The sequence below is a fragment of the Marmota flaviventris genome, chromosome 9 (genome assembly GCF_047511675.1).
Source record: "Marmota flaviventris isolate mMarFla1 chromosome 9, mMarFla1.hap1, whole genome shotgun sequence".
Lineage (NCBI taxonomy): Eukaryota > Metazoa > Chordata > Mammalia > Rodentia > Sciuridae > Marmota > Marmota flaviventris.
The window spans coordinates 105,797,421-105,809,528 of record NC_092506.1 but is presented as its reverse complement, the minus strand read 5'-3'; the positions used below and the strand labels follow the sequence as shown (position 1 = coordinate 105,809,528).

At 42.1% G+C, this 12,108-nt stretch overlaps 1 protein-coding gene across 1 annotated transcript in view; it reads right to left on the bottom strand.

Annotated features, from left to right (window-relative positions):
- Positions 1-12,108, bottom strand: part of Sorl1 (sortilin related receptor 1) — a 163,049-nt gene that overhangs the window by 80,216 nt on the left and 70,725 nt on the right. Inside the window, exons 13-14 of the mRNA XM_027930487.3 lie at positions 3,719-3,897; positions 1,995-2,181 (exon numbers count right to left, since the gene is read on the bottom strand). Of these exons, the coding sequence (XP_027786288.3) occupies positions 1,995-2,181; positions 3,719-3,897 (366 nt within the window). The remainder of the gene's footprint in view (positions 1-1,994; positions 2,182-3,718; positions 3,898-12,108) is intronic.

The following is a 12,108-nucleotide window of genomic DNA, read 5'->3' as shown; positions in this document are numbered from 1 at the left end:
CACAGTCCTATCCCATCAAACACTTCAAGAGCTATGCTGCCAAGCTGGCCCCTTCCTAGCAGCAAACAGAGACAGAGCACAACCTGACATAAAAGCCTGTCACCATTTTCCTAGTGCCCTCAGTCCCTCGTTCTCACAGGGCCTGCAGCCTAACTCAATGAGGAGCAGAGCAAGTAGTTATTCTGGTCTATAATAAAAACACAAAACAGGGATAAGCACTCAGCAGGTTCCAGCAAGCCAGATAGGAAAGGCATGGTAGACCAGCAGGGGCCCAGACAGTCTCCCAGGAAAGCACACCAAGTTCTACTTGTTTACATTTTTGTTTGGCAGGGGGTAGGCAGAGAAAGATGATCTTAACATTTGGTTTTTGTTTTTAAGTATAATAGCAGTCAAGGAAGAACCCTAAAGAGTTGTTGGATTTTCTTAGGCATTTTTATTTAGTCTTAATTTTATTTTGAAGTAAAGTATCCCCCTCAATACTACAGGGAGACTGGTTCCAAGATCCTCAGGAGTTACCAAGTTCTGAGAATACTCAAGCATCTGTGCTGTGACCTTGGCAGTAGGCACTGAAGGCAATGTCCTGCATGTTCTAAGTCTTGCTGCTCTGAGGCCAGATATGCAGATAAGTAGCATCATTTCACCTGACAGCCTGACAGAACTACAGTTCCCCAGAACTCCTGAAGCAGAATTTGCATTTTAATAAGACCCCAGGTGATTCACACCTACAAGTTTCAGAGCATGGTCTAGAAGTGGTCAGACACAGGGGGCTGTTTTTTAATAAAGTTTTATTGAATCATAGCTATACCCACTGCTTTCTTTTATCCATGCTGTGCATAACTGAGTAGCTGCAACTGAGACCATAGACTTCATGTGACCTAGAAAGCCTAAAACATTTATATAGATCCCTCTTCTAACCTCTAATCTAGAACCCATTACAGGGTTTTGGCTTTAATTAGATAAGTGTGGCACTGTCCCAAACAAAACTTAGCTCTTTGGTGCCCCAGCAAACACTGAAATGTAAGCTCTGAATATGTTTAAGACAAAGTTCTATTGATACACCTACAACACTTTCCTGCTGAAGACAGACTGTTGGGGAGATCAGAAATCCTGTCCACTCAATTGCTAGAATCATCTTCCTATAGTTAAGCATTTGTTTTAACCAACTCACCTCAGAAATCATCAAGGCCCTTCCTGCTTACGGAACGAGGTCCATTCCCTTCAGGGCCTCCACTCCTACTGCTTCTGTCATTTTCTACTTCGTCTCTACTCCCTGCCTCTGCTGCAGTCACCCAACGAGTTGCTCAAACTAAACCACCACCACCATTCCTGCCCCATGCTGTCCACTGTTGCATGGTCTTAGAGTTCCCTGGACACATACCCAGATGTCTCCTTAAAGACCATCTACACCAGGGCTTCCTCTAAAGATTTCCCGATTCCCCAACTGCAAATCACAGCTCTCCCCTTCCTTTCAAAGATCACAATAGAATGAAAAGAGTCACCTCTTCCTCCTTCTACTTTTAATGTTTCTAGGAGTGCCTTGGATATTTCTCTAGCAATAATAAATGAATCTCTCATATATACATATATACATATATATATATACACATATATATATATATATATATTTTTTTTTTTTTTTAACATTTTAGATGAGGAAATAAATCCCTGTGGGATAGGGGTCCTAAGAAAAACAAGTTACCTATAATGAAACCTGCAGCTTTTCCCATTTGGGGACACCCTCCTAGAAACAAATCCCAGGGCTCTGAATTTCTGAATAAATGAGTTCTCTGGGTTAAAATTAAAATGCCTCTGCTGCCTTACAAGGCCTACAGAATAAAGGAGGACAACTTATGTGTAAGGTGCCTAGCATAGTTCTGGGCACATAAAAGATGCTTACTAAATATTTCCTTCCTTCTATTCCTGTCCTCAGGGGATGGGACCATGTCTGTTGAGTGAAAAAAATACAATTTGATGCCCTGAATTGAATAACGAACCATTCATAGTCCTGCCGGGTGCAGGAGCAGTTGGACACAACCACAGGTCTGTCAAAGTCTTCTCCATTAAAGCATGTCGCATGGGGGGTCCTCCGTTTGAAAACAGTCTTGTGCCCTAGCAAACACTCATTCCCCCGCTCATCCGACGGTGACCACAGTTTGTAGTCATTCTCTGTGCAGGGAACCCCTGAAGAAAAAAAAGCACTGAGCATCAGAGCCAAGCCCATGTAGGATTTCCTGTCTCGCCACCCACCTCAGCACTGTCCCCCACTTCCTGTGCATCCTGTTCCCATCCAACAGGTGCAGAGCTTGGGCGCCATCCCGAGCCTCTAATGGGCTCATGCTGAAGTTGGGCAGCACCCACACAAATGAAAACGATGTAGCTGGAAACACAAACACTCATCTGAGGAAACTGGGGAGAAGAAGCCCCTTTTTAGCACCAAACTTCTGAATTATTTTAAGATAGTCATCAGTTTCCTTTAAAAATAGGTACACAAGGGCATTTCTCTCCTAGGAAACTAGAGGGCAGGCTGACAGCTCAGTGATGATGTCATTCGGGGTTACTGTTCCCTGCCTGCTTCCTCTTGTGGCGCAGGCACACCTGAAGTAGGGCCCAAGAGCATTGCAGACAATGCTTGCCCTACTTGGAAGTGCAGTATATCTGTGGAAAATGCTGAGGAGTGGTGAGACAACCTGTATAGTCACCCCACCTGCCCATATCCACTGAGAATGTCAGCAGGGTGATTCCTGCAGGAATTCCAGAGCATGCCTATGTCTATTCTGGTAACCTGCATCTTTTTTCCAAGTGTCTTTGTTCAGATTAAATTCTACGTAAAGTAGATTCACAATTGTCAATTCAATGCCATTCAAAGAGTAAAGACTGAGTAAAACCCTACTGCCTATGAGGCAATGAGGCCACCCAGTAGGAATAAAACATACACAGAACATGTGCTTGCTTTTAAGGGTCTTATGAGCTAATTGATGGAAGATGGCACATGGGGAATAACAAACACAAATTCACAATTCCAGGCACGCCCAACACTTATTTCTGGGCATAGAAAAGAGGGGAGGTGTCTTCTGGTTGAGATACCAGTACCAAGTGTGTTAGATTCTGAGACATGAAAGGGGTTTCTACTAGCAGAGGTTAAATGGGTGGAGGTGAAATGACACCAGGAACTCTGTGCAGCTGGAATAATGTTGGCCATAGCAGGGAAGAAGAAAAAAGCAGAACATGGGGAGTGTGAGGGGATGCTGACAAGCTTCCCTCCTCCTTGCGTACTTACCTGTCCTGTATCTACACTAGCAGATCATGACTGGGCTCTGGACAGCTTTGAGAGGACCCTGCGTCACTGAGCACTCTGCCTTCCACAGTGAAGCACACTCACTGGGTACATCACCTTGGAACTGCTGATTTGGAAAATGTTTTTTTTTTATTCATTCATTCATTCATCCATCCATCCATCCACATATTCAAGAGCCAAATATTCAGACCTATTGTGTGCCAGGACTGTACAATGTAACCACAATATAAAGAATACACAATCCTATTAAGGATTGAGTAAGCCTTCATATTACCTCCCTGTGTTTTTCTCTGACTTAAAGATGCCCATTTCCCCCAATGAATCACAAACTCTTCTGAGGACGTAGTTCCCAAGCTGATGCTTTGCACACATCAGGAAGTCAATCAACATGTTGGACAAAGAGCCCAGGAGGCTACAGCTTACCCAAGGCATCGGTGGCATTGACCTGGAGGATAAGCCAGCTGTGGACATTCTCCTTGTTCGAGCCAAAGATGGTGAAGACAGTGCTCTTCTCCCCGGGTTCCGTGAGGAGCCCATACACAAACACGGGCTTCTCAGAGAAAATGAACGTCTTCCAGGTCTCTCCTTCATTTGTACTATATCTGCCCAATGCAAATAAAAGGAATTATACAGTTACAGTCTCAACCATCAGAGCTTGGTTTCCACATCACATCGCCAGGAGCTCTTGGGAAATGTCTGCTCCTGGTTACTATGGAGCAGTAATGTTTGTGTCAGAAAGCAAGGAAGCCTGAGCTAATGCAATCACCTCATGAGGACACAGGAACCAGCTGATGGGGTCCCAAATGGCCAAATTTAGAGTAAACTGAACATAAAAAAACAAACAATAGTAACAGATTATGTACTAAATGAAAATAGGACATGGACCTCTACTGATTCTAAAAGAAAGAGAAGCAAGGAAAAAAATTATATTAGAACACTACCTAATAAGCATTAACAACTAGAATTTTAAAAATTATAATTTTATAACACCACTGTAATAATTGAATCAGACAAGAACAATCACTGGACGCTAAAACCACTGGATGAAAGTTTTGGGGACCAAGATGTTTGCATGGTATAAAGATATCAACCCACCGACCAATCATTCACCACACAGGGGAACCTGTAATTTTTGCAATGGATGACGAGTCAAAGCTTAACCAATCTTAGCATCACCAATACTAGGACAACCTGACATTATGTGTCCCCTAAGTAAAATACTGAGAATGGTACATCATCTCAGCACTCTTCTATACAATTGGACAAATCTAGAATGTGAGGCATTCTATGTGATGACTGCTCCAGATTCCTCAAAGGAAAAAAAAAATCAAGGTCAAGAAAACTAAACAAACCAAAGGAGGCAAAAAACCTGTTATAGATTAAAAGAGACTAATGAGATATAACAACCAAATGCAATGTGTAGACACATTTGCAATGTGCAAATCCAGTTCTGGATTGACTGAATCCTGGATTGAGGGAAAATTTTCAAAAACCACATATCAACAACAACATGGGTCAACTGAGAAAATATTGATATAGCTTGTAATAATACTAATAGGCTTTGTCTTGGTATTCTTAGGTGCAATATGAGCAGTGTCAGTAGATAGGAAAATGCTCATATTTATTGGAGAAACGGGTTTTAAGTACATATTTAGCAGTGAAGTGGCATGAGTCTACAACTTTCAAAAGATTCAGTCTCAAAAAAGATGAATAGCTAAATACATAGTTGATAGAAGTAAAGCAAACTAGCAAAACATTTACAGTTAGTGACTCTGGGGAAAGATATATGGGTATTCTTTACACAGGTCTTTCAATTCATGTGGTCTGAAAATTTTGAAAGTTGGCTGGGTACGTTGTAATCCCAGGCACTCAGGAGGCTGAAGCAGAAGGATTGTGAGTTCAAAGTAGACCTCAGCAACTCCCTGAGACCCTGTAGTAAAATAAAACATAAAAAGGGATAGGGATGTGGCTCACTGGTTAAGCACCCCTGGGTTCAACCTCTGGTACCAAAAAAAATTTTTTTAAGTTGGAGAAAAGGCATGTCCTGAGAGGGGCAGAATAAATCAGAAAAGGCAAGCAAGCCCTTGGAGGAAAGCAGCACTAGTGAGACTGTACTAACTTTAAATTATCTTTTGTATAGAGGGGAGTGGGTGGAGAGGAGAAGCAGAGAAGAAAACCTGCCTGCTACTTGTCTCAGCACTCAGTGAGCTACGAGAAGCTCCACATGAGAAACCGCTCAATGGGAGCCTTCTTTGGAACCATGAGACTACGTTTCTCTTAACTCCTAATACACAAACCTTTTTCTTTCGCCTTTCTCATATTTTTGAGATTTTAGTTTTCTTCCCTTGGGGATCCAATACTTGACATAAATCTTTGTATGACGTCACTTAATCCAAGCACTTCCTCTCCTGCTGAGATTTCTAAAACTGATACTTCTACAAGAAGGCTAGAGTCTGGTTCAACCAGGTGGTGGGCTTTCACAGCAACATAATGAATGTCCACAGATCTTGTAAGAGGGGAAATTCTCATCTGGCAGATATGCTTTTCATTTAAGTGAGTTTTGAAGCAATTATGTGGATAAAGTCAACTCATTCAATCTCTTCCTGGAACTAATGTGACAAGTTAAAAGTTTTAGTATCACTTTTAAACCAAATAACAGAGGTGGCCTATCAATCAGACTAGATGGGAGTGATTCCCCGCTCTGTGAAAAAGTTGCAAGTCCTTCTATTTGTATACTGCCAAGTTAATTTTCCATTTAGGAGCTCCTTGAACCAAAGATAACCTCGGGAAATGAATCATCTCTTTTCTTGCAAGATTCCCAGAGGACTCTGATGACGTCATTAATGAGACTAGCCAGCAGGTGCATCGCCAGGCACAGCTTGGTATCTGAGAATAAACTGCTCATTTAGAAAATGGTACTTCTTCAGAATTTGGGAGAAAAGGACAATCACATGACCATATGTAGTGTTTAAGGGGACATCTATTTTGGACTAAATTCTGACCCCAAAGGAGAAATTGTGCTGGTGAAATGCCAGTAACAAGAACCTTGGGAGAAAACAAGGCAAGTCATCTTTGTGTTCTGAAGTCCTGAGAGAGAGGATGCAGAGCCCATGCCCTAGAAATAGAGAATTCCAAATGTTCAGATAAAAATATAGATAATCCCAGGGCTGAAAACTCTCAAGAGGGTTGGAAAATCCATAATACACTACAATAATATAAAATAATAAAATGTAAGCATAGATACTTTACAAGGGGGAAGCAGTGGCAGACAGCCAACCTCAAGACACCATCGTGTAGCTGCACAGAAAGATCCATGATACCTCAAATGTTTTTAAACAATGTGTTCAAGATGGAAAGAGTCATATACCTAAGGGCAAAAAAGTTAAAGAGCCCAGTAGTCTGCCAGTTCTTTCCAGCTGTAATTCTAGTAGCTTGCTGGAATAGCAGCCAAGTAACTCGAGTTCAAATGAGTCAAGTATTATATTTCAAATTACCAAAATAACTGGTATATTCGTGAGTCAGTGGGATGGTGGGTTGGTTAACTACTAAGTTCTATCAAGGATTAGAAAGTAATAAGATCACTCTTCTATAGTATAAATAATAATGATAGAAAAGAAAAATTTCTATTCTTGTTGTTATCTTTATCAAGGAGAATGATCTTCAAATTAAACAAGGGGTGAAAAGTCAGGAAAGTTTAAGAAAATTGAATACAAGATAAATTCTAGGGAATGAAAAGATAGGATGATTAGAGAGTTTCTATCTCTAGATGAGTCACGGAGAACAAAGATCTCAAAGACTAGAGGAAGAAAAATGGTTTAATATACCTAAAGAAGAAATGGTAATCTTGAGAATGGCTTGTGCAGCAGTGATGTGAGAGCACTGAGGGAAAAAGAAAGTCAGGGCTGGGGACCATGTCACAACAAACTAATCCCTTTTCTTTTCCTGCTGGTAATTCTTAATTTGAAGAACAGGATAATGATAGCATTATTATTTTTTTAGGAAGATCTTTCTGGACCACACAGCTAGATAAAATACATTTGCTGCTGGGGAAACAAACAAATCCCAGAGGGTTGATATACTGATCTTAACTCAAAATAAGACTCTACTTCTCCCAGAGCTCAACACATCTGTCAATGATCTGGACACTAATCTGCAAGGTGAGTGTACTGAACTGGCCAAGGGTATGAAGCTAACTGCATAGAAAATACAATAAATGCCAAAAATGAGACTCAAAATGCTTTCTTACATCAAAAGAACAAGCACAGATAAGAAGAAAAACAAAATGCCACACAGTTTTAAAAATTTACCTGATCAAATATAGGTTTAGGAACACCTGACCTTTAATAAGATCCATTAAAAAAAGGAACCCTGAGTTTTTAAGTTCCACTGAACTCAGCCTAGTGACACAAATTTCAAGAAGGATAAATCTCAAAAATAGTGTGCTGAGCAAAAAAAGCCAAATATACAAAAAAAAAAAGAACATGAAAATCTGAAATGAGCAAAACTATCCTACAGGGATAATAAAATCACAGCAGCATTTATCTCTAATGGGTGGAAAAATGGGGGGTAGCCTTCCTGGGAAGGTGCGTGAGGGTATTTGCTGGAGAGATGGAGAGCCTCTACATCTGGACATACATCTTTTGGAACTGATTAAACAGTGTAGTTAAGATCTGAGCATCTTGTTGTACATAAATGGTATCTCAAGTTAAAAAAAAATTAATAGGAGTCACCAATTTGAATGGCTGTCAAAAGTGAAAATTCAGTGTTGGGTTTTTACTAACAGAAATAGTGTCCCAACCATACAGATATTAAGCCCAATGTTTTCCACTTGTTTCAGGCTATGGGGGTCAGAATACCCATATTTTAAGGCATTGACATTGTGAGACAGATCTATAGCAGAACCCAGAAGGTGGGACTCAGGAACCTGCGGCATACAGGGAAAGGAACCTTCCATAGAAGGCAGGTGCTTAGGAGGACATGCACAGGGTCCTCAAATGTCTGAAAGGCTTTTGGATGAGAGGAAATATCCGTTGTGTGTCTTGAGGGAGCAGAACAATAAGCACAGTGGTTAAAAGCTGGAATGCAGAAAATTTGGGCTATTATCAGAGAACTTTCACTCATAAACGAATGAATGGAATAAATGGATGAATGAATAAATGAATGAACAAATGAATGAACAACAAAGTGTTACTAAGTGAAGTGGAAGCTTTTGATCTGGCAAATATCCCCACTGATAGGATTGTTCAAGCAAAGACTGGATGATCCTGTCATGGGTAGTGGAAGGTAGTGGAACCAGATGACATAATAGGTCCAGGTCCCTGGACCTGGTTAATCCAAAATATTATTAACTATCAATAATATCACCATGCTGACAGGCAAACTGCCAAGAAGAAGCGGAAACTGATCTCCCCTGTGACCTGCTGCAGCCCATGAGATCCAACTTGTCTAAATCTGTCTTCTTTACGCACCCTGAAACCCACTCCTTCACCTCTGCTTTATTTCAGTGGGAGCTCCCTAGACTGTCACCCCTGCTAGTCAGAAAGCCTATCCCGCAGACTTTATCCTCACACCTACTCCAGCATCAGCTCTCACCTCCCATCCGTGCTCCTTTTTGAGTTTATCCTCCTCATTCTGCCAGAGCCACATATCTACAATGTAGATCTAGCCATGCGATCCCCTCAAAGGGGAAGCTCGATCTCTTCAGTAAGGCACAGGTAAGATCCCCAGGCCCTAGCCCCTACCTCAAGCCCTGTTCCTCACCCCTCGCCAGCTCCCAATCTGCACTCTTACCACAGGAGAGCTGCCATCTCACTCCGATTCAAGCTCAAGCTCTTTCTAACCCTGGATGGCAATCCGACCTTGCTTCTGATCCTCTAGCTTTAGTGCAATTTCCATCTCTTCTGAGAAATACAGGATAAGGCCCTCATTGTGGCTCCCACTGCGCCCTGTGCTCACCTCCATCTCATAGCCTACTATATTAAATGACCTGGATCGGTGAGGGTTTTCTACTAGACTACGGTTCATCAGGAATAAGACCTCTCCCCTCACTTTCCTATCCTGCACCTGGCACCTTTTCTATCAGATGGAAGGGGCAATAATTCAGGCTTGTTAAAGCAAATAAAATAAACTGCACTGAATCTTCTTTTTTTTTTTAACCCCATCTCTTAGTTTCTTAACAGTTAAAAGGTGTTAAAGACACCTGCTCCTCTCCACCTCAAGGGGCAGAGGAAGCCACATGGGGATTGATTGGGAGGCTGGCTCTGCAACTGCCCCATAGTGTCACTTCTAGTGTTAGGGCTGAACCAAGATAAGAGGTAAACTGCTGCCTCCCACATCCTGTAGGGCTGTGTTCAGAACTCAGGTCCAGAAAAGACATCTGCTCTGCTGTGTGTTCTCTTTGCAGGGGCTTTTCAGGATTCCCAGAGGGAAACCCTACGTTGGAAACCTCCTCAGATAAAAGATGCTTTGGGGTTAATCCAAAATATTATTAACTATCAATAATATCACCATGCTGACAGGCAAACTGCCAAGAAGCAGTGGAAACTGATCTCATCTTTCCTGATCAAGCCAACAAATGTGCTTGGATTTTTTTTTTTTTTTTTTTTTTTGGTCAAGATGCAAAAACACAACAGCCTGAAGAAAACTGATTATACACGAAACTGCTCCCATGCATCCCCCAAGCAGGTTCTTGCTATCAGCATGCTGAATGAATGCATAAGTGAATCCCCAGCACAGGCTCTCATTCGATCATTTCAGACATGTAGACACAACAACAAAACAAAGTGTTCCACTTCTTACTCTCAATTTTAATTAACAATAACAAAGGCAACAGTCTCAGCAGAGAATCAAGGCAGATGCTGAAACAAATAACAGTCAACTCTTAGTTATCTGTGCTAATCAGGGAGAGAAAGACATGAATAATTTAAATGAACAACCACCAAGGGGTGGGGGATCCAACTCTTAAGTACCATTCCTACCTGTCCCCACTACCTCTAATTAGAATGCCAGCTGCTACTCTGCTTGGCTTTCCTTCCTAAAAGGGTATCAGGTCAGAAAGCATCCCTTCAAAACAAGGTCCTCTTCCTGGCCCCTCTTTCTCATGGAACCCCACTGGGCTACCACCTTCACCCAAGCCATACCACACTCACCTCTGTGTCCTTAGTGTCTAGCACTACATCTGGATCATCATAGATCTTCCAAAATTATTTGTGTAACTGAACTAATTCCCCACAGAAATATGCTCATGCTCCAGTGTGGGTATTGACTCCTGGAAAATCACATTATTTCTTCATGTGGACACTGAGGAAGGTAGACTGGATCATCTCTAGTGTCTGTTGGGTACCACCGTATTGCTCACTTCTGAGGAGTCCCCATAGTGCTCAGAGGCTGACATTTACATAGAACACAACAGCAGTGGTCTCCCTTGGAGCTGTGCAAATGGCACCCTACCCGATTCCTTTCAGTGTCATAAATCAGCAAAACAAAAAATAACCGAGCTTGGAAAACAGAGTATGCTTGACCTACTTATTGATCAATCAAATATTTGCTAAGTGCCTTAGCAGGCACTTGTATAGAATAAAAATACTTGTCTATATAAAGGCCTTAGTAATGAGCTGAAGAATTCAGGCATTTAATGAAAAGGTAATTAAAAAAAGGAGCCAGAATGTGATCAATGCTAAATTAATGGGATGGCCAATAAAGGCTATGAGGTTCAAAGGACAGAGAGATCGCCATGGTGAGGAGAACGGACTTAGAGGGAGATGAAGCCCTAGACCAGCAACAGATATCCAGTTTTGTCAGAAATGGCCTCACTCATGCCTGGGTATTGCACTGAATCACCACTAGGGTTTCAGGACATGAACTAACTTCAATATTCATTCTCTCCAGAGCAGCAGGAGGACAGGCCAAACACCTCTGGAAGCAACACACTGAGTAAAGACCAGGTGGCTACAAAGATTTGGGCTAAGTTCAGGCTGATAGTTGGGACACATGTACCTGTCAAGAGGAGGTCTGTCCATTTTCTCCATATTTGCAAATGCCTTATTTGAACTATGCATTACAGACACCTCTAAATGACCTACAAATAGAGGAAGACTATTCTGTCCATAACCCCCAAAGTCTACAACCCTGAAGTCATTAAGAAATGCCTGGGGAGGGCGTTAGGATGTTCTGGCAGCAGGTTTGTTTTTCTGGTGTGTTTTGCTCCAGCTAGTGTGGAATGACGCTGCGATCCCGGAGCACATATGCGCCGACAGATGGTGTAAGAGGACTAGAATCACACTCGCTCCTTCAGAGGAGCCAGCTTGGAATGCAAATGTAATCTGTGGAGAAGTTCAACAAGGAAATCGAGAATGGACTCTAAAATCTGAAAGCCATACAAAGAATGAAATGTATTCCAAGGAAGCCATGCTCTGTCCCTGCGTGACATCCACACAATAGTGGTGTACTAAACACTATAATTGTTTTCTGAGTCTTTCTCACAGCTAGGGTGGAACGCGTAAAGGTGGGGGACAACATCCCTTTCCTCTTCAGATACACAGCACCTGGCACAAGAAGTGCTCGCTAAACGTGTGAGGTATGAATTAATAGATACACAAATGTCAGCGCAAACGTGGGAAGCACTGCGCTTTGTGACTGTCATCGTCTGAGCAAACACCAATCTGACCATGAATGCACTGTTGTGTGCAAACAGGGCCTCCTGTGACTCTTGGCTGCAAAGAGACAGCTGACCAGTGCCACACAGAACAAGGACAGCCAGGTGGAAAGCCAACACCAGCACTTTGCTTCTATCTGCTTCCTGGAGGCCAGGCTGC